Here is a 22822-nt window from a genome sequence, read left to right as displayed (position 1 = left end):
TAACAAACTTGTCCGTCATGAACTCTCTGTCAACCCCGGCTCAGAAATATGTTGTCAGGCAGGCTCTGCAACATAGGCCCGAGGTTACTGATTGACACACCACAGGTGGTGTGGCACGTAGCCTGCAGACAAATGCACTAACAGGAAACTCAGGTCCATCCGCCAGATAAGCGCAGTGACACCACAATGGTCCAGGAAGATTGGCCCCAATAAAGCACACATGGCCGGAGGGGTGCGCGAAGTGATCACATATCCCTCATGCTGGACATCTGGACACGTTACCCACTGGTCCACATTGTATCCATGCAAGGTCAAGGCCCACCTGCATTTGTTATCAGGGGCCATCATCATCCCAGGTCTGGGGGAAGCCGGGGTCGCATATGAAAGGCGGCAGTGGTTTTGAAGCCTTTGGCCTTGGTATGCAGATTCACTAGCCATCTTGCTGGTGGAGGGGTAAACACCTCCTGCCAGAGCAGGCATTGTTTCTAACCTCCGAGTTCGTGACCTCACCCCCAGAGGGTCAGAAACTAATCTGTGGTAGCAGGCTGGATGATACCAATCAGTCAGCACACTAGGAGGCTGGTCTGTTTTCAGGGGGCATCTCTAAGGTGCTCTCTGGGTGCATACCTTAATAAATCCACTACTGTCATCAGTATGGATTTCTTAAGACAATGTGTTTGATACCAAACACCATAGGTTTCAGTGAAACCATCATGTAGCTGGGGAACGCGTAATGACCAGTGCCCAGTATGTATACTTAAGATGGCTTCACTGTTCACTTGTACTATCTAGCATTTCAACTAGACAGCACAGGGGCATATCTGCTCATGCAGATATGTCCTCACATGTAATTTAATGCACCTTTCCTTAGGACTAGAAGGCCTGCTGTAGGGGTGACTTCCATATATTACATGCAGTGTCAATGGGCGTGGTATACAGGGTCATATATTCACCTTTGTCTACACCATTTCACCCAGCCTGCATTGGCAGCCTGGGTGAGTTTGGTGGTAGTTAGCTTAAGGTGGCACAATACATGCTGCAGCACCTAGGAACCCTCTTTAGTACCTATGCCAACTGTACTAGGAGTACCACTTACTAGGGACTTACAGAAGTGCTAAACGTCTTGCCTTGTTTTAGGGAAAGAGCACTGGGGACTTAGTTAGCAGGAACCCAGTGCACTTAAGTCAAAATTGCTTCAAATACCAGGCAAAAAGTGGGGGTGACATGTCAAAAAGGGGCACTTTCCTACAAATATCAATTAAAATCATCTGTTACAAGCTAGACTTTTATCATTTTGATCAAAACATTTATTTTGCAGTTGATACTAACCTCCCCAATGCAGCCATGGAATCGGTTGCTGATGTTGGCAGCTACCGGCACTGTGACGGATTGGTCTACACCACCCAAGAACATGGCTGTGTGGAGATTGAGGCCCTGGCTTTTGCCAGGAGAGGATCTCTTTATTGGCTTGCTCGTGTCCACCTGCAAGGTCCCATCTTTGTTCATCCGTTCTGCAGATATCTTATGCCAGTGGCCAAGGACGAGAGGTTCAGCACTGCGAAGGATGGCTTGACCTGTGGATGGATGCGCAAAGACAAAATGAGAATCAAGCTGTAGATCAAACTCAGAATATACCATAAATAGCTATTATGGAACCTTACAAACCCATAATGTTTAAGGAAATCCTTATGTACATGAGTTCTTGTGTATATTGTGTCTGAAACACTGACAGACAAAAACAATGAGAAGCAGGGTGTTTCAATACCTTTAACGAGACAAATAAATCTTCCTAGCATTGCTCAGGTAACTCTGTGAGGATTGCAATATGAGTTACTATGCCTAAATCGCAACCTGAAAAAGAGAAATAACAGCACTGGGCACCAGATGGCAGGAATAAATTAGACCATGCTGCTTTTTGGTTGGATCTCTTAATAATAAGTAAGAGGTGGCTAAAGGATCACAGTGAGACCTTAGTTCTGAAAGTAGAACATTGAAACTAGAAGGTAGAGATTCACAGAGAAATCGCATGGGTTTTATAAAGATGGGTTTGTTGTACTTTATCTGGGTCTCTCCACAGTTCCAGGTGTGTAATGTGGGAGGAGACGGATCAAAGTAAACGAAACTGGAGACCCACGGTCAAGATGGTGCCAAAGCACGAATATTCATAAAAAGGTAGGGCTCTGGAAAGCCAAGACTATTGGAAAATACAGGGTGTAGAAAGTGGGGCACTGCAAAGTAAAGTAAGAGCAAGTCTTTCTCACAAAAACAGACATGTATGGCTAGAAAATGGTTCAACCCTGGGCAGGGCTAGGTTGGAAATGGAGAAACATCGCCTATTCAAATTCAAGAATTAGTGCTTAGATGAGGCACAGACTTATGATAGGGTAGTGCTGATTTAATGTTCTATTTTACACAAAGAATTCAGCCAAAGTATGTGTCTTGAGAGTAACAAGATGAGCCAAGAACTGTTGCCTTTTGCGTTGCACAGGACCTAGGAAAGTACATGATACAGCGTTAATGAATATAAGAGATCAGAGAAAGTTTTCATTATCTGTACCAATTCACTAGACTCACCTTGGAATAATGCTTAAGGCCTATTTGCCAAGCCATATTTCAGCTACAGTACTAGCACAAGCTTTGTTAGTACAAGTGCCCTGTTAACATTGGCTGCAATGTAGATACAAGTAAACTACATTTCAAGGAAAATCAACTTTGTCAACTGTGAGTATGCATTATGTCCTGGTTAAACACCGTACCTAATTTCATCAAATGCATCATATTGTCCTTTAACCTTAAATGTAGATCAATTTAAATAATACGTGAACAGACACCAAAACTTGAACTCCAAAGCTATAAGCAATTAAGTCAACCATCTTCCCAAATGAAGATCAGATATACGACAATGTTTGAAGGCAGTATAGTTTTTGATCAAACATTGCCAACATGCCTCTGTTTCGGAGAAGACCCAGTTTTTGCAAAGATCACAAGCACTTACCGGATCCAAGTTCATAGCGGAATTCCATGTGTCCATTGACCATCGCCAGAGACACAAAGTCCTCTCTGGGGGCTGGCTTTCCTCCACTGAAGAAAAGAAGCCCATTGGGAGAAAAGGGCTTAAACTCCATGTCCACACGTAGTTCATAGTGAATATTGGTGAGGGGTGGATAGGCGATAAAAGAATCTTCCCCATTGAAAGAAGGTGTGGTCACCATAACTCCTATAAGGTGTTTGATCAGAAAGAAAAAAAAGAGGAATTTAAACAGGAAACCCAGTGTGTGTGGATGACAAATGATGCTGGGCACATTTTACATTAAATGCTGCTTGAGTTTCTCAAAGAAGTGTCTAAGCTCAAACTGTTCCACAACCAGCAAATGAATAGACAGGCATCAAACAGGGGTGATCCTATAAGGGAATGAATGGAATGACAATCACTGTACTTAAGGAAGTTGGACTCGCTCAAGAGAGTATCACACATCTCAAACAACACGTAACTTTAGAAGTGGCAATGTCATTATTCCATGAATTTGAAGAGAGACATAATGGACTGGATAGATTTCGGATGGAAAGCACGCAGACAGACAGTTGTAATTATTCTTTCATTCGCAACTTTTGAGCCCATTTGCTTTAGGGGTTCCCTCCAGGCCCATCTACTCCCATAATTTTTACAATTTTCAGATCACTGTTGCCATTTGCTCTACGTTTGTTACCTCCCTGGGCTCACACTCGCAGTCCAATATACCAAGGGGCCTCTGTACATTATTTATCTGACTGAGCTCAATCAAAATTGTGTTCACTGAATGCCACTGTGTAGGGCACTTTGAATGATAAAATATTTTTAACTGCATTCTGTTCAGTGGCACTTGTTGGATTGAGAAAATCACAACACACGCAATTGTATTTATAAAAAAAACAATAATGTCCCTCACATTCACAAACAGGTCCCAATATCTGCAAACACTAACCTCTGGGCCTCATTTGTACCCCCTCCACAGTGGCTGGACTGGCTGACTGCTAATGTCAGGAGCCTGTGCCTCCGATCTCAAACACCCTCTAGCAGGTGAGGCAACAGCAATGAACCCTTCAAGTAGTTGTGAGCCCATGAAAACTTACTCAAAAGATATGTAATAAAAAATGATAACTAAATGTTTACTTGTAGTTTGAACCTAAGTGAGGCATACAAAATAGAAGCTTATTGCTTGCTCAGGTACTGGAGTCATGTGTTTCATCCAGCTGCCCATTAAAGGATAAACAGGTTATTAAAAACTGCATGCAGGCCAACGTACAAACAAGGTTAACAGTCCTATTAATGCTTTGAAAGGGATTAAGGGCCATTTTACTGTGCAAACTGGAGCAAGGTAGCAGTCAAAAGCAGTCTTAAACAAGGCGGCCAGTGACAGAAAAAGAGGCATGTTAGGAGTTTAGACTTCTGGTGAGAGTAAGACCAATGCCAGCATACCACATTTAGATATAGGACCACTATCAAGTTGAGAACATTCCCAAAGGTTCTGCCTATTTCACCTGACCTTCCCCTCAGTTAGTAATCGTAGGTAGAGCAAAGGTATAATACTTGACAAAATCAGAGATTGGATTTCCAAAAGCATGATGCTGAGGAAAATGTTATAACAAGGACATACTTTAATTTTCAGCCATCCGATAGATCTGGATGTACTCATCTTGATATCATAAATAACATTTTATTGATACTGATATTTTACATATGAATACCAAGGAAAAAAGAACACCATGCTTACGTACCTGTCATGCACTTATCACCAGACTTGCCAAGGTGGCACCGACAGCTGTACCCCTGTCCATCTGGTCGATTAACACAGGTGGCATCTGGGCCGCATGCCTCTGTCAAGAGAAAAGTTAAATGCAAAAATAGGACCATATTAAAAGTATGCATACTGGTCATTTCCATCAAACAGCCTTCTAAAGAATGGCTATTCCGAGCAATAGGGTGTTATGGTACAAAAGGCACACTATAATATGTTGCCACTGGGCAATAATGCTAGGTTAATCAACTATAGTAGTAGAGTGTGTGGCACGGTGTTGATTTCAGTCTATATTGCAGAAAATCAACAAATGAGCAATAAAGCAAAGTGTGGTTAGACGTGATTGTCTTTACAGAGGAAACAGAAAAGTTCCATGACCTTGTTTTAGGTTGGGGAGTGGGGGGGTTGGAGGCACAGATGAAAAGGGGTAGGAAGCAAACAGTAAGTACCTATCTAACAATACCTTCTTGCTTTTGTGAATGTGTAAGATGATTGACGGCTAGAAAACAGTACAATGTTATTTCTCTATTGAGAGGACTTGAAATTGAAAAGGAAGCCTGGGTGACAATGCTAAAAGTTTACACAGATAACACAAAAAAGCAAAAAAGTTATAACTGAGCTGTTAAATCATAGGGATTGTTTAGTCCACAGCAAGGAAACCACCCTAAAGGAGGAAAGACATACCCTGTCAGTATGTAGGTATCATGCTTTACCCTGCTCTTAGTAAGGCAACAATATGTTTGATAGAAGAGCTTAATATTGACTTTTTAACAATATGGTGCAGACATAGGCTTATGTGCCTAGACCGGTGTTGGGGGGGAAAAATATCAGAACTTGCTCACATAAGATAAAACGTTGCCTCCAGGCAGCAGTCTCTTATAATGAGAGCAAATGTTTAATTGACTACCTTTGCATGTGGTCAAAAGAACTGTCTGTTTAACTTCAACATGCAAATATGTTTCATCACAGACTGAAATATTACTCTACATGATAAAGATTATGTTTAGAACCACAAGTTATTCCACCCACTGAGAATACAAAGGCCACGATTAGGTATGTTCTGGATAAAGTGACTGGAAATATCAGAATCTAATCTGAAAATGGATATTTAGTCATAAAATAAATAATTCAATTCATACTTTGGGAGGAGTAAACGGGAATAATAATGTACATCTGCACACTTCTACAACCCAGTCTCCATATGAGTTAACAATTCAAACCTATTCATAAATGTATTGAAATATGTGAGTGCACTAGTAGTAATAGGAACATTGCATAGAAGAGTGAGGGCCTGTGCCCCTTACCTGCATGACAGTGGTGGGCTTGGGAGTGTTCACAGTTGCTGCCAGTAAATCCCCGTGGACAAATGCATTTGTAGCTGCTGCTTTCCGAGTCCTGGCAGACTCCTCTGTTCTGCAAAAAAAAATGAAACACAGGAAATAGCAGCTATTCTAATTGTAAGGTAATAGGAGAGAACCACAGACAGCACCTCTATCGAGTGCTGTATAAATGAGATATGAAAATGAGGATATCAGGGCTCGAGTGGCCGTCTCAATATTACTGTCAGTTATTTTATGCCTAAACAAATTGGTTTGAGCTGCTGGCTTTGGGACATGGGAACACAGGTTTGACTCCCAGCCTTTGTGTTCGACTCAACATCATGTGACTATTGAAATCACTTAACCTCACTTTACCTAAATGTGGGTAAAATTGATCTGAATGATTCCAACATGATGTATGCAATCTTGAAGATAATCTCCCAACCCCAGCACTCGATTATTTCACAGCTAGGTTTGTACTACAAAAATACCAGTTCATTAATACATACATACAAAACAGCCAGATTACCTACCCAAAAAGGCCAGGCACCACTGGTTGGGCGATTTGTTTTTGGTTCGCTTATCTGATTATGGATTGGCTGGGTCATTCATACTGTTCTTCTGGTTCTCACAGGACCACATTTTGCCAGGGAGAATCACATGTACAGCTCAAACCACACGAAACTGCCAAAATCCACCCACTACTCTGGTGCACGTGCAGAGCTGTGGTTTTTAAACCCAATTACATTCCGTATGTGGATTGGAAAAACTGGCAGCAAGCACCTATAATGAAATTCTCAACTAAACACACACTACCTCTTAAAAATGACAATTAACTAGGGCAATATATAGTCAATTGATGTCAAAACAACCCCATAGCAAAGACGATATTCCACGTTTTTTCACTCAAGCTGCCGCCTGCCCAGAGGACCGAGGGGGACTCGGGGACGAACCGTGAGTCCCTGCGACCTCTTGCGACACCACAGGGATCCCCTCGGGGATATGCGTCGAGGCAGAGACGCCGTGGGTCGAAGAAGGTAACCCCGTAGGGCCGCACCTCGACGACACCACACCTCCCAGACTTGAAGCCGAACTCGTCGGTGCCATGGTCGGAGCCGCCGGCGACTCCGCAGAAGGCCTGCACCTGGCAAGGGATCTGCGGACTTCTCAGGAAGAGGAGGAGGAGGGGCCAAAGAAGCCTGCAGAGCCGCAGCGTAGGCCTCCATTCGGGCCCTAGTCTCCCCGACGCAAGGAAAAGGCATGTAGGGTGGCGATGAGCGAGGCCGCATGTCCCGAGGGGAACCCGCGCCCTCTGTAGAACGGTGACCAGGCCTCGGTGACAATCTGTAAGGCTCACCGAAGGGCGGGCGACACTTAAGAGGCCTCGGCGACGGACGATGCTGTAGTTGGAATCAGAGGTTTTTGGCTCCTTCCGAAGCAGGGGACGGACGCGGTGACGATGCCGATCTGGACAAGCGGGCCAAAAGTAGTTTCATCCGGCGCTCCCCGCCGGGACTTCGGCTTCAGATGCTGGCAAGCGTCGCAGTCCGTAGAATCATGGAGCTCACCCAAACACCACATACAAATAGGGTGAGGGTCCGTCGCTGACATCTGACGTGTACAAGAAGTACACGTCTTGAAGCCCGAAGGCATTCGCACACTGTTCCTCAATGCAAAAGTGTGAAAAGAAGGCCTGAAAACATGTCAGGGACATGATCCGGATCCGCGTTGCACACGGAAAAGAAGGAAACTGACATCAGCGCGCCGGGGTGGGGCTTGTGACCTCGCTGACGTCACGTCCGTGGATGACATCATGGCGGAGTCACGCGGTACCTCCCCAGCGTGCAGAGATGCTGTGGCAAAATTTTTCCGGATCCAGTCTCACGCCTAGGGATAATTCTACGTTAAGGAATCTGTGGCTAGTGAACAAGTTACTTACCTTCGGTAACGCTTTTTCTGGTAGATACAATATCTGCCTGTGGATTCCTCACCTTGTGAATATCTCCTGCGTCAGCAACATTCGGAAATTCTTTTCGTAGCTTTGCGCCGACGTGGACTCGGACGTCATAGAGGCACGGCATTGCTCGCGACTCCGCTGACGTCACCGACGCCTATAATAGGCCCACGCCGGCATGATGACATCAGTTCCGCCCTTTTTTCCGTGCCTTCGAGGCACACGGACGGACCAATGACAGTAGACATATACACAATATACGCAGTATAGAAATCAAGGTAACACACACAGTGTGAAGCAAATGCAATAAAACATTTGAAATAAACAATTCCTTGAAAATAAAATGAATACATTATAGAAACTCTGGCGAAGAAGAGTGGACAACGGGGAGGCGGGTGAGTCAGTGAGGAATCCACAGGCAGATATTGTATCTACCAGAAAAAGCGTTACCGAAGGTAAGTAACTTGTTCTTCTGATAGATACTTCTGCCGTGTGGATTCCTCACCTTGTGAATAGAGTCCCACAGCAGTCCCCATTCCCGGAGGAGGGCGTCCACTCTTCTAGACCAGGAAATCCTGGAGAACAGAGCGTGCAAAGTGGCCGTCCCTCCTCACCTCGGAATCCAAGCAGTAATGCTTCGCGAAAGTGTGGAGGGAAGACCAAGTTGCCGCCCTACAAATATCCTCTACAGGAACACCTCTAGCCAATGCTGAGGTTGACAACTTAGCTCTAGTAGAATGAGCCCTTATACCCTCTGGAGGTTCCTTACAGGCCAAAGAGTAGCAGATCTTTATACAGAGGACGATCCATCTTGATAAAGTTCTTTTATGGACCGCTCTTCCTTTCTTGCAGCCAGCAAAGCCAATGAAGAGCTGGTCATCCAACCGACAGTCTTTAGTTCTGTCCAAGTAAAAAGACACCGCCCTCTTGGGGTCCAGACGGTGTAATCTCTCCTCCTCCTTGGAAGGGTGTGGGGGAGGATAAAAGGTAGGGAGGGTAATGGATTGACCAAGGTGGAAAGGAGTCACCACCTTAGGCAGAAAAGCAGCCCTGGTCCTAAGAACCATTCGATCAGCATGAATGGTCAAGAAAGGGGGCTTGGAACTAAGAGCTTGAAGCTCACTTACCCTCCTTGCCGAGGTTATTGCAACGAGGAAAACTGTCTTAAGAGTCAAAAGCCTCATAGGACATTTGTGAAGAGGCTCAAAGGGAGCACCCATCAGAAAGGTCAAAACAAGATTTAAGTCCCACTGAGGCACAATAAAAGGAGTAGGAGGGAACTTATTAGTGAGGCCCTTCAAAAACCTTAAAACCACAGGAGATGGCTGGTCAGGCAAGACAGCACTGAAAGATAACCCTTCACTGTGGCAACAGCAAGCCCCTGTTGCGCCAGAGAAAGGGCAAACTGGAGAACATCAGACAAATGGGCTCCCAAAGGGTCTTTAGATTTCTCCCCGCACCAAGCGACAAATTTTGACCACCTATAAGAATAGATGGACTTAGTGGAGTCACGCCTGGCTGACAAGATGACATCCACCACGTCAGGCGGGAGAGAAAAAGAACTCAGGTTGCCCCGTTCAATCTCCAGGCATGAAGGTGTAAGGTGTAAGGTCTGGAGGTGGGGGTGTAGAACCTGCCCCTCCATCTGGGAGAGGAGATCTGCCCTGTGAGGGAGACAGAGCGGCGGGTGAGAGGAGAGGTGGAGAAGGTCTGAGTACCACACCCTTCTTGGCCAATCCGGGGCGATCAATATAACTTGGGCCCGGTCTTGGCGAATTTTCCTCAGAACTCGAGGAATCAAAGGTATGGGAGGAAACGTGTAAAGGAGTTGCGAGTTCCAACTCAACTGAAACGCGTCCCCCAAGGCTCCTTGCATCGGATACTGGAGACTGCAGAATGACAGGCAGTGAGCATTCTCGCGAGTGGCGAACAGGTCCACCCGAGGAGTCCCCCACATCCGAAAGATGTCGTGAACAACCTCAGGGTGAAGCCTCCACTCGTGGTCGGCAGAGAACTGCCGACTGAGAACGTCTGCACGAACGTTCTGAACTCCGGCCAGATGATTTGCCATCAGACAAATCTGATGGTCCTGAACCCAGGACCAGAGACGCAGAGCCTCTCTGCAGAGACACTGCGACCCCACTCCTCCCTGCTTGTTGATGTACCACATCGCAGTCGTGTTGTCCGTCAGGACTTGAACCGACTGACCGCGAAGGGAAGGGAGGAAGGCCTTGAGCGCCAGATGTATCGCCCGCAACTCTAGAAGGTTGATATGAAGCAACCTTTCCTCTGGAGACCAAAGACCCTTGACCTCCAGATCCCCCAGATGAGCACCCCACCCTAGAGTGGATGCATCCGTTATTACTGTGGCCACCGATGGAGGAAGTTGAAAAGGCTTTCCTTGCGACAGATTGCCTTCCACGCTTCACCAAGACAGATCCGCTGCAGCTTGGAGATCCTCACTGACTCCCTGAGATCTCCGTTGTGCTGATACCACTGCCTGCGGAGGCACCACTGGAGTACCCTCATGTGCCAGCGTGCATGGTTGACCAACAGAATACAGGAAGCCATCAGACCGAGCAGGCGAAGAACCTTCAGGACTGGAACGACCGCTCCATTGTAGAACAAAGGAATCATTTCCTGTATGTCGCAAATCCTTTGAGGTGGAGGGAATGCACGACACACAGTAGTGTCCAGTACCGCACATATGAACAGGTTGCGCTGAGAGGGCACCAGGTGAGACTTGGGTACATTTATCGAAAACCCCAACCTGTGCAACAACTGAGTTGTCTCTTGCAGATGATGGAGCACCTTCTCCGGCGACTCCGCTTTGATCAGCCAGTCGTCCAGATACGGGAATACAGGTATCCCCGATCTCCTGAGATGCGCAGCCACCACTGCCATCACCTTGGTGAAGACTCGAGGCGCAGAAGTAAGACCAAACGGAAGGACCGCAAACTGGTAGTGTTGCGACCCAACCGTAAAACGGAGATATTTTCTGTGCGACTTCAAGATGGGAATATGAAAATACGCATCCTGTAAGTCGATCGACACCATCCAGTCTTCTTCTAGCAGCGCTTGAAGAACCTGTGCAAGAGTGAGCATCTTGAACTTTTCCTGTTTCAGGTAAAGGTTCAAGATCCTGAGATCCAGAATTGGCCGAAGCCTGCCATCCTTTTTGGGGATCAGGAAATACCGGGAGTAGCACCCCTGACCCCTTTCCTGCTCCGGAACCACCTCTATCGCACCTTTTCTGAACAGCGTCAGGACTTCTTCCTGCAGGAGAAGCAGGTGGTCCTCCGAACAATAACCCTGGCAAGGAGGGTAATTTGGGGGAAACTCCCGAAAGGGAAGAGCATACCCATTCCCCACGAGATTGAGAACCCAAAGATCCGATGTTATCAATTTCCAATCTCGTAGGAAATGGATAAGCCGACCCCCCACTGGGCCCACATGATCCGGAATGGCGGATCTAGGGCTGCTTTGCTGCGTTGGCAGGGGGTTGGGAAGGGGAAGAGGAGGAGGAGGCCTGACGGCCTAGAGAATGGCCTCTTTGCTTGCCCTCAAAAGATCTATACAGCGTGTTCTGCTGCTGCTGTGGCTGCTGCTGCGTAGATTTGTAGGACCGAAAGGAAGACCTGCTAAATCCCCTAGTACGCCTTCCAAAAGTGCCTCTGGACTGAAGTCCCAATGACTTGGCTGTCGCTCTGCTGTCCTTAAAACGTTCTAAAGCAGCGTCTGCTTTCTTGCCAAACAAGCCAGATCCATCGAAAGGGAGATCCAACAATGTAGATTGGACATCTGAAGAAAATTCACTAGACTTCAGCCAAGCAGCTCTCCTCGTAGCTACAGAAGAGCCCATGATCCTTGCCACAGAGTCTGCTGTGTCTAACCCACTCTGAATCACCTGCCTTGCTGCAGCTTGCGTATCAGATATAACTTCTTGGAAGACTTTTCTATCCTCCTCAGGTAATTTGGGTACCAACTGTTTAACAGTATCCATAAGGGCGTGAACATAACGACCCATCAGGCAGGTCGCATTGGTGGACTTCAGCGCCATACTAGCAGAGGAGAAAATCTTTTTAGCAGCCTGATCCTGCTTTCTCGACTCCTTCTCAGCTGGAACTTGAGGAAAAGCTCCTGCAGACCGTTTGGAACAGGCAGCCTGTACCACCAAACTCTCAGGCAGAGGGTGAGTGGATAAAAATTCTGGGTCTTCTGGAGCAGTCCTGTACCTTCTGGCAACAGCTCTAGATACAGCTGGAGCTGATAAAGGTTTCTTCCAAACCTCTAAAATAGGATCCCTAAGGGCATCATTAAAGGGCAGCAGTGGTTCAATCACCGATGAGGGAGAGTGAAGAACCTCCGTGAGTAGATTTGACTTGAACTCAGCAGAAGGTAAAGCAATGTTCAATAAACTTGCTGCTTTTTTAATTACCACGTGGTAAGGAGCCACATCTTTAGAGGGTTTGTCCGATACTGAAACCAAATCCCACTCAGGGGACAGGTCAAGACCACTGGCCACCGTAAGATCCTCATAAAGGTCATCAGGATCTTGAAGCTCGCCCTCCTCCAAATACTCCTCACGATAACTCTTCCTCCATAAGCCTCTGGGCTTCACGCCTCGACCTCTGCTTCACTTTCGAAGCCGTCTGATCCACTGTCGACTCTGTCGAAGTCGGAGCCGGCACCGGCGCCGAGCCCGACGCCGGCCGAGGAAGACTTCCACGACGTCGTTCGGGATTCGGCATCAGAGATGATGGAACCGGCGTCGAAGGATTCGGTGTCGTCGACTTCGGCGTCGATGGCTTCGGAGTTGAAGGCCTCGCCGGTGTCGGAAGATGCCAATGCGGCGCCGGAGCCGGCATAAATGGCATAAAGGGCGCAGGGGCATAGGTTTGGGGGACACCCAGACCAAATGCCATCGGACCCGTGGGACCAACAGGCATCCCAGAGGGGTACATAGCCCTGGAGTATATACCATACATCGCATTTAAAAAATGCGTCGGATCCTGACCTGGAGCCGGGAAGGCTGGGTACGAACCCCCAGGTGGCTCTCGAGGGCGTGGAGTCGATACGACGTCGACCTCCTCTTCAGGCTGGTGTACCAGAGTCGAAAGACCTTCGGGTAACGGAGCCTATCCCTCTCCAACCATCTCCTCCTCACCTCCATCCTCCCGAACCGGAGAATGGGATGGAACCGGAGATGGATTCGCTGTCTGCTTCGGCGAACCAGGCGAATTCGCATGCAACGCTTCACCTCCGGCGTCCTGTTCTTCCGAAGCCGAAGACACCACTTCTTTCTCGACCAGCTTCACCTGTACCTTCGGCTTAGAACCCGAATCTTTCTTTGAACGATGTCGGGATTCATGAGATCTTTTCCTATGCTTCTTTTTCAAAGACCACGAAGCATGGGCCAATGACGAATACGAACGCGAGCTTGACCTCGAGCGTCGAGTCCGCGATTTCGACGACTTCTTCTCCTTACTTCCTTTAAGCTTTGCAACAATAAGCTTAGCTTCTCTCTCCCGGAGGGCCTTAGGAGTCATCTTCTTACAGGATCGGCAGTCTTCGACGTCGTGGTCGGAGCTAAGACACCACAAACAGCATTCATGTGGATCCGTAATGGACATAGTCTTGCCGCATTCCCCACAGGTCTTGAAACCTGTCTTCTTCGAAGACATGATGAAAGAGGAGATAAAGGAATAATAACAATGCAAAGTAACAAAGTTACAGTGAAAGCTACGGATAATCCCTAGAAAACCGTTAGCGTCGACGACGCGGAAAAAAGGGAACTGATGTCATCACGCCGCGTGGGCCTATTATAGGCGTCGGTGACGTCAGCGGAGTCGAGAGCGATGCCGTGCCTCTATGACGTCCGAGTCCACGTCGGCGCGAAGCTACGAAAAGAATTTCCGAATGTTGCTGACGCAGGGGATATTCACAAGGTGAGGAATCCACAGGCAGATGTATCTATCAGAAAGTCTCTATCAGATATCTAATTAAATTAAGCTTGATTAGGGAAACTTTGGCAAGCTTCCTGAAAATACAACTTTAAGAAAGTAGGTCCTTAATACATTGCCAATCAACACATTTGGCAAGCTTCTTGCATTACCTTGCCGCATCAAATCCCAGACAGAACTGTCAGGCGCGAGTTCTCCTTTCACTTGTTTACCTCTTTCTTGTAGTATCAATAGCCTATGAACAACAGTTTTTAAGTTTATACATTGCTAAACTTTAATGAGAGGGTCTGGCTCTAGAGAAGACACAGGAAATCCGCCTCTGTCCAACTGCAATCCATGACCATTCTACAAGATAAGCAACGCCACTCAGATCTGGACTTCATGCCAATTTCATGACAGTGGAGGTGCGGCTTCTTTTACTGGTTACTGGACATTGTATACAAAGGATGAGGCCAGGGTATTAGGAAGAAAAAGTTGTAGCTTCTTCGATGGCACTAGGCATAGGTCAGGGTAATGGAAGGATCATGATAAAGGAGTTTGTTAGCTATCTGTGGACTTAGAGATGTTTTGAGGTCAAATAGTAGATCATAAGCTTCTTTTACTCAATTGGCTGGAGTTCTGGAAGCTTGCTTGAATTTTCAAGAAGCAAGACTATTTTGAAGATGGATTCATCTTTTGTGGAGCTCGAGATTTGTGCCATAACATTTCTTTCTTGACTTGGAAAGCAGCCCAATGGTTTATGGTTCAAACGTTTTCTAAATTGGAATTGTCAAAAGGCTATGTACTATGCAGAAATCCGTAGTTCTAAAACACTGGTTACAGTAAAGCATCTTTGGACATTCTATATTCAGGGATAAACTACAAAGTCAAATTATTTTATCAATCTAAAGTCAAAGGTTTGATATTGCAAGAAGTCAAACTTGAAATCAAGAATAACCACTCTGCTGGGTGTAGATAAATACATCACTTGGGGAGAAAACACCACACTCCTTGTTTCAAGAACCTCTGCTGCTGAACTGGCATGGTACAATGGCAATACACTTTGTTTTCTGTCCCTGTTTCCTGGCAATGAGATATAGAGCCTAAGTGTATAATGTACCTCACACTAACATATTTCCTATGCTTCTCTCCTTAAAGCTTGTGTTGCTTTGCTAAATCCTAGTAAAAGAGAGTCACTCACCTGGCATGGCCGGTCTTTACACGTTGGACAGTTAGAAATCCCTTGTGTGATAAGATCAAAGTCCTTAAAGATTACTTCTTCTCCTTGAATTAGTAACTGACGAACACAACCTTGAGGGAAAAAATATGGAGATGGAGTGAGCAATGCACTTACACCCCAAGGCACAGGGTCAATGTCAGTATTGCTAAATTCTACCTTATGCAGCTTGTTATGTTAGCACTTAGCAACCAGATCTGTTTATATGCAGACCAAAAAAGTGACCAGAGGAAACTATCCAGATAGGATAAATAAATAACTATCTAGAATGCAGTTACCAACTATGTCCTTCTCATGGTGAACATCCATGCAAACGGAATGACTGGGGATGCTCAATAGAAGCTATTGCTATAATAAAACTCAGGTATTATTGTTTAGTAGTTAATTTTAGTTTAATATAAACCACACACTTTTTACATGGTAACTGAGTGATAAAGATTTAACATTTCTACTATACAAAATTCATCAAAATCGTCCCCGGAATTGCAAACTCAGCTCATAGAAAGCTACAAATTGACTGTGTCATTCCAATACTAGACAGCCCACATTCATACTTTTCATATTCTCACACAGCCCAGTATTATGAAATTAGGCCGGAGCATGGGTGTTTGCTGTGTCACCTATTGGGTAGGTAAACAACTCCTTTACAGGAAAACAGCATATTGTATGCATGATTATTTTCAGCATACCTCTTCCTAAGCCACTTAGAATGCTTTTGAAGTAGACAAAATATATTGTTGTAGAAAGAAAGAAAAACAAAACCACACTCAAATATTTATTAACTACAAAGGATAGAAGACTTTGTTTATAAATCCTGCTGCTAAAGCCCTAGAAACCTGAATCTGGCTAAAAACAACTTCAGCTGCTCATGCTACCGTTATAAAAACTCAACAAAATTGCTAGCGTGTTATGATGGAAACCATGTTGAGGTAAAACTCCAGCCAGCCAGGTAACTTAAATTGGAACCATGTTGGGGAGATGGAAAAATCTAAGCCATCAATGGAGTATTTGCTAGAGTGGAGTCACAAAAAGCCACTGTAGATTATGGTTGGAGTCCCTTTGGCTTTAAATGCTTTTAATAATGGAATAGTGCTATTAGGAGGGGCTTTATATGTTTTTAATAGCAGTGTAGTTTAGACATCAGCATTCTTACCTTCAGCTCAGCCAGCATATCTCACTAGTGAATGACGCACACTCCAGGGCCTTCATTTTTTAAATGCATTCAAGGAAATCAAATCTGGCCCTTCTTTTAGAAGACTCATGGAATAGTGCTATTAGGAGGGGCTTTATATGTTTTTAATAGCAGTGTAGTTTAGACATTAGCATTCTTACCTTCAGCTCAGCCAGCATATCTCACTAGTGAATGACGCACACTCCAGGGCCTTCATTTTTTAAAAGGCATTCAAGGAAATCAAATCTGGCCCTTCTTTTAGAAGATTCAGGATAGCACCAGACTATCTGAAGGTGGTAAGGTGGGCTGGCAGTGAGTTGAGGGCTGACGGGTTGGGAGGGAGTAGGGAGTGGCGGCTGGGAGTTACTAATGGCAAACTATAGATGACCATAGCCTACTGCTTGTTTCAGCACTGATATAAGGAGACACAAACTTTGAAAAGACTGCGGGAGGTGAAGTGGCTGCATCATCTGAAAAGTTCAAAACCTAGCAGAGAAACAAGACAGCCATTTGTACATGCAGATGAGAAACCTAAATATCTGAGTATTTGGGGTCAAGAGCGAATGAGTTTTGTTGTACTTTTTAATACAGTACCAACTTCAGACGGATAGTACTTCTAATTATCAAAATGCAGTATTGTTCCTTATGGGTTCATTGCAACTAAATGAGATAAAGAAAGGAAAGAATGAATGTCTCATCCAACCGCATATTCTTACCATACTGATTATCAGGGAATGGGATTTGCTTAGTTTGTTCTACATAATAGAGTCATTACAATTGCTGAACAACTTTTGCAGAGATGTGTTGTGTTGACATCACTATTCTTACCAACAAATCCACTCTTGAGTCCAGTTTTGGCAACCATTTCATAGTCTGGGTATCCTCCAAGATACAACTTCTCATTTAGGTCCAGTCCTTGAAATTTACCCTAAATGTTGATAAAAAAAGATGAATCAGTTAGTTTAGGTATGGTTTCACTGAACGCTACTTACCCTATAGTTTTCTATTTCTATCCACAGCCAAATTGTGCCTTGGTGTCAAGGGTAACAAAAATGTAAGGCTTTGGATGGCAGTCCCCTGATATGTCTGCTTGTCCGACATTTGTGAGGAGGGGTAACCCTTAGTTACTGAGTACACACTAGTTTCTGGTCACTCGTGGAACCTCTGATGTTGCTCCAAAATTAGATCAAGATCGGAGAGTGACCACAATCTTACGAATTTGCCCCTGGATTGTCTTGGTATTACTCCTGCCAATGCAACTAGTTTGGTCCAGAGACAGGAGACGGACACTAATTATGGCAGATGTTGGAGAAATACAAATTCAAAAGATCTGATCTGCAGGGTGATTGTTACTACAAAGCGGGACTTCTCAGCTTGCCTATATTTGCAAGCAAGAGATGGGTGTTCTGCAATTGTTAAGCTTATTCAGGGTCACTGGAATTATGGGATTGTGTGGCGATTTTCTCATAATTATAGATTTGTTGGGTTCGCCACATAATACATTGTCTGCCGCATAATCTGCAAATTTTAACAAAAAACTATTTTGGTTCTAGCTCAAATGTTTCAAAAGTTACAAAAAATGCAGCAACACGTGCTGCTGTGCAGTGGAAGGCCCTTTGCATAGCTGGGTAGGTCACCTTTCTGATCCTTATTACTATATTTGGGTCTGGTACTAATGAGGTGCAACCAATGCCCTTACAGTGTTACCAAGTTTAAAAATGATGAAATAATGAAGTAATACTTTTACAAAATGTGCCGCTCGATGCAGCAAAATCTGCCTTTTCAAGCTGCATAATTTACTCAACCCTGCCGCAAAATGTGGCCAACTCGTGCTGTATAATCCCAGTGGACCTGGCTAGAGTACTTGTAGATCTGACTATCTATGGACTTGTGTGTTACTTAAGCCTTCCCTAATTGATGAACAAAGTTTAGTAAATCTTGAAGCAAAGCCAAACTAAACACAAGCTTTGTGCTGCCACCAAGGCTTTTCCATGGAATCAAGCTATGGTTGAAGGAAGATGAACATATTACAAAATAATTTAAAGGGAGGACAAAATGGTCTGTACAAGATTCCCTAGGTTTGAGCTACAGCATGTGTGTAACAACAATGCTGGGTGGATGCTGTGGAGAATAGTTACAGGACCCAACTGTTTCCACCTGGATCAGGCCCAGCTGGTTGCAATTCCCACTAATTAGTGGCTTGCACACTTATATAGGGAGCAGGAAACAAGTGGCACTTAATAAACACCAGTTCAAGTTATAACTTTTACTTCACCCTTGATGAGATTAGGAAAGGCATTAAAGCCAGACCCAGGATCCAGAATCCCATCCCATATGGGGCTCCCATGGACAAACATGAGAACTATGGAAATATTTGAGACACTGCGGACTAGAGTTTTAAATGCCACTTGTGGGACGTTTTATTTTCCAGTGAACTGGGGTTCGTCCATTATCTCCCCTTCTTTAAGAAGGGTGTTAGACAAAATCCTTTATGATATCAGCATCTCTCTCTTTCATGGACTCGACTTAAACTCTTGGTGGTGATTTTGTGAAGTAGACTGCGAGACTGGGCCGCTTACATAAGTATTCAGACAGGTTTTCAATTTGGATTTTGGAAGAGAGTTGGAGCCGTGTTTTAACTTACTTACATGTTGTCTACATATGTCCCCTTCAATAAAGCCCACCCTCAACTGACATTTATGGACATGTCCTCATCAAATGATTTTGTGAATCGGTCCAAACTGTGTACATTTCTGAACTCCTTAGGGCTGCACAAGGATACAGTATCTTTTAGCTGCCCTGCATAAAACAGATTTGACTGAGTGATTAATTTGCAATGTCTAAAGGGCATGGTTACCCAGCATCTGCTGTCCCTGCTAAACCTAAAGGTCTAAATAAAGAATAGGAGAACGGAGGTAAAACATAAATAGGCAAGTTTTAAGATGCTTGGAAGGAAAGAGGAGACAAAACAAAGAGAAGGGATGCGATTTCTAGGCTTTGATTGCAGGATGCTAGTGCTTCAGTGAAGCATGGACTGGAGGCCTGGTTGGGCCTATCCTCTGTTTTAGCGAGGATAGTGGAATCAGGCTAGGATGCAGTTTAGCACGCTTCCTGTTCTACCCACAATCAGGGAGCAGTGCAGTGTCTTGGAGACAAGAGAATTAAGATAAACACTGCTTTGCTTCTGGGAGGAGGCCACTTCATGACTCCACACCCTGCCCCTATTTGTCACATGTCTGCTACTCTTCACAAATATAAGAGGAGTTTTCAGAGGAAGTGTGTCAGAGTTATATATAAAAAAGGTACACACGTGTGAGAATGGCAGAAACAGGAAACAACCACACACAGATGATATCTTTGGCATATCTGGATCAAGGAGATGAAAGGTCTTACAATCTTGAGGAACATGGTAAGTACAAATGACTAGATTGGTACAACTTTTCACAGACAGTAGACTGAAGCAAAAAAGAAGAATCCAATAGTCAACAGCCAAAAGATACAGCTAGAGACATAAGGAGACCGATTCACGAGACAGAAATTCAAATGCAACCTTGAAATGGAAAAACCAGAACCATAATCAGTAAAGTGTGCGCCACCTTCACTTGTCTCACAGAAGTAAACATCTGCCCTCTTTGATGCATGATCTGAACCGCAACCTTGAGCATGTTTGCTGATCATTATTTTGTGAGAGCAAGCTGCATTACTGGAATGTGCGATCAGAGTGAGGAGAAAAAGTATTATATGGTGGACATTCTAAATAAACTGAAAGCTTAGAACTGTAGTTATGTAGTGGATATACTCGCAATGCTAAAAAAAAGCTGTTGATAAACTTGGAGGGCAGCCATTGGGGCTGAAAGGCAGTGATCTGATCTTTCACATTAAAAGATAGCAATTTGCAAAAAGAGTGTAAAGAAAAATCATTTCTGGATCTTTGAGTGTGCATCACTTTTTATGGAGAAAAAAAACTATTGAAAACTTTATGTAAATGAACAAAATATTTCAGCTGCTCGCTGTGGGTTACCACTCTCTGATCTGGTATCTTCTCACAAGAATATCCTAAACTAAAAAAATATAGGTCTGGTCTGTCCACACCTAGTACTCAAACTACCCACCTCTGTAACCTGTCAGGCCTGACAGTGAAGAGTGGCCTTAAACATTGTTTTAACCTGTAATAGTGGGCACTGCAAAACATCAGGCAACAGGATGAAAAAAAATTGTAAAAAGGCCCTAGACAACAGTATCTGCATATCAGTTGATCAGGAGCTGTATAACAGACAGACATGGCCACATTCCTCATAGTGTATAACAAAGGACCACTCATCTAGACAACAAAATGCGAGAGACAGACTGAAATACACTGGCTCTTGCATAACTCTGTCCTTTTGTAAATACACAGCATGTATCTGGTGATGCTCTGAAGGCCTGAATGAGCTTGGTCACTAAGGTACTTACCTGAGAGGTTCCATTTACGGGTGGGTAGTTATCCACTGACAGCGCACCCTGGGTCAGGTCTCGGAAAAGGGTAACTGTATGGAATTCTCCAATCTTGAGGGGTGTGGGGTAACGTATTGTTGCCATTCCAGAGCCAGCATCGAACCTGAAATATAGACAAGCAGCATTAGCGTTGGCAAGGGTGCTATTGCTCATGTGATATGAAGGAAGATAGGAATCAAGCAACATGGTAAGGATAGGAAGGGCATTCAGGTGGAATGTGGAGGATAACAAGGGAAGCAAGCAGAAGGTATATTAGAAGAAGGCACAGAGTGGCGATTGGGTGCAAGGGAGACTAAGGAAAGAGAAAGGGTCCCATTGCTTAACTGATACGTGAGATAATGAAATTAGGACAGCTGGAGATGGTAAGAGGTTAAAATAACTGCAACAAGAAAATAGGCAGGGTCTGTGGCACAAATACATTATATAGGTTGCAATCCCTTATAATAAAGAAAACAACTTCCATAAAGACTTGAGAATAATAAGGGCAATTAAACCAGAACAAGCAGACATCAAGAGTGGGGTGGTATAATATAAGGAGGTAAGGTGAGAAGGATCTGTATTCTGTTTTCTCTGGCATATTGCCGTATTCCCTGCTAACAAACCAAATCTTATTCTTTTGCATCCATATGACTTTTACAATGGTGATAAGCTGACTGCTTTTAAGTTGATTGTGTTGAAGAAATAGACCTCTCAAGAGTTTTTCCTCTACAAAAATCAGATTTGAGATCTCACCATTGGTCATAAACATTTTAGTTCTTTCTAACAATCCAAATTGATTCTAAATTAATTATACTAAAGGAACAGAGCCTGTACCTACTTATGACCAAATGTGTCTCTTTTCCACCTTCATATAATGTTGCAGGAAAATTATTTAGGCGATCAGCACCATGATGCTGTGCGCCGACTTGGAAGAAGACCAGCTTGGCCCTGAAGAACTGGACAAAGCGGAATCTGTTTGAAGCCATGCATGGGTGAAAGTTCAAGGGAAACAGTCATGCATGCAGAAGTCACAAGGACATTGTTTCCCAGCTGGTCAGAATAATTACAAAGAGAAGAACTGTCACTTGCGTGCAAGGAGCTTCCAAAACCCTTTCCAAGGCAACCAAGGAAATTACTACAAGTCCAGCATTAAATTGATGAGTTAATATTTCAACTGAAATTACTGATACCATGCAGTGAAATACTTATGCAAAATTACCAAACCACTGCGAGTTTTGATCCTTCGAATGAGGAATAACTAGTGTTAGCAGACAGGGCTCTCTCTTTCTGACCACCTTTCCCCCGACAAATGCCACCTTTTCACTAGCAAAATCCGACAGGTGCAGCTTGTCTGTCAAACTTGTAGTCCTAATACAGCAGACAACTGCAGATGCCACTTGAAAAGTTATTTTATGCCAACTTGTGACGAGGGCCCAACTGGTGAGCCTGCACTATATCCCAGATAACATAGTACCCCCAGGCACTGTCTTGATGGTGGGTCTTCCTAATACAAAGTAAATCGTGGCTGCGTGCCTTGACTGCCTGTAAGTGTTAGAAGGCAATTTAAAGTCTGCTGGGTAGTACATTATAGGGTGCTTTGTGATGAATAAATCCACCTTTCTGCAGGAAATGATTAAACTCAGTCATCAAAAGAGAGTTGTGCTTTCTGAAATGCAGCGCATGCTCCTGGTACCTCATTTTGAAAGTGGTGGCAAATAATTGGTTTCCTCTTAATTCTGTGTTCTAAGGAATATGCTTCTTATCTTATGAGTGGGTAGGATGTTGTTAGATTTAGTAAAAAGATGACAATACAACCCTTTTCACTTGCTTTATTATTGGCCCAGTAGTCTCAATTCTGTCCTGTGACAAGAGACACACTGGGTAACAAACACTTCGCAAATAGTGGTAGAACATGGAAGCCAACACTCTGGATGTGCAGCAATTTTTGATC

The 22822-nt window shown here is 44.5% G+C and overlaps 1 protein-coding gene across 2 annotated transcripts in view; it reads right to left on the bottom strand.

Moving 5' to 3' along the window:
* HSPG2 (heparan sulfate proteoglycan 2) overlaps nucleotides 1-22822 on the bottom strand; it is a 948088-nt gene that overhangs the window by 51025 nt on the left and 874241 nt on the right. For both annotated transcript variants that reach the window (XM_078642606.1, XM_078642605.1), the window contains 7 exons: nucleotides 20851-20995; nucleotides 17227-17326; nucleotides 15192-15301; nucleotides 6080-6188; nucleotides 4756-4854; nucleotides 2996-3217; nucleotides 1330-1574 (listed from right to left, as the gene is read on the bottom strand). In XM_078642606.1, the coding sequence (XP_078498732.1) occupies nucleotides 1330-1574; nucleotides 2996-3217; nucleotides 4756-4854; nucleotides 6080-6188; nucleotides 15192-15301; nucleotides 17227-17326; nucleotides 20851-20995 (1030 nt within the window). The remainder of the gene's footprint in view (nucleotides 1-1329; nucleotides 1575-2995; nucleotides 3218-4755; nucleotides 4855-6079; nucleotides 6189-15191; nucleotides 15302-17226; nucleotides 17327-20850; nucleotides 20996-22822) is intronic.

The sequence above is a fragment of the Lissotriton helveticus genome, chromosome 5_1, assembly GCF_964261635.1.
Source record: "Lissotriton helveticus chromosome 5_1, aLisHel1.1, whole genome shotgun sequence".
Taxonomy (NCBI): domain Eukaryota; kingdom Metazoa; phylum Chordata; class Amphibia; order Caudata; family Salamandridae; genus Lissotriton; species Lissotriton helveticus.
Note: the sequence above shows the minus strand (reverse complement) of the source record. Positions and strands in the feature narration are given on the sequence as shown.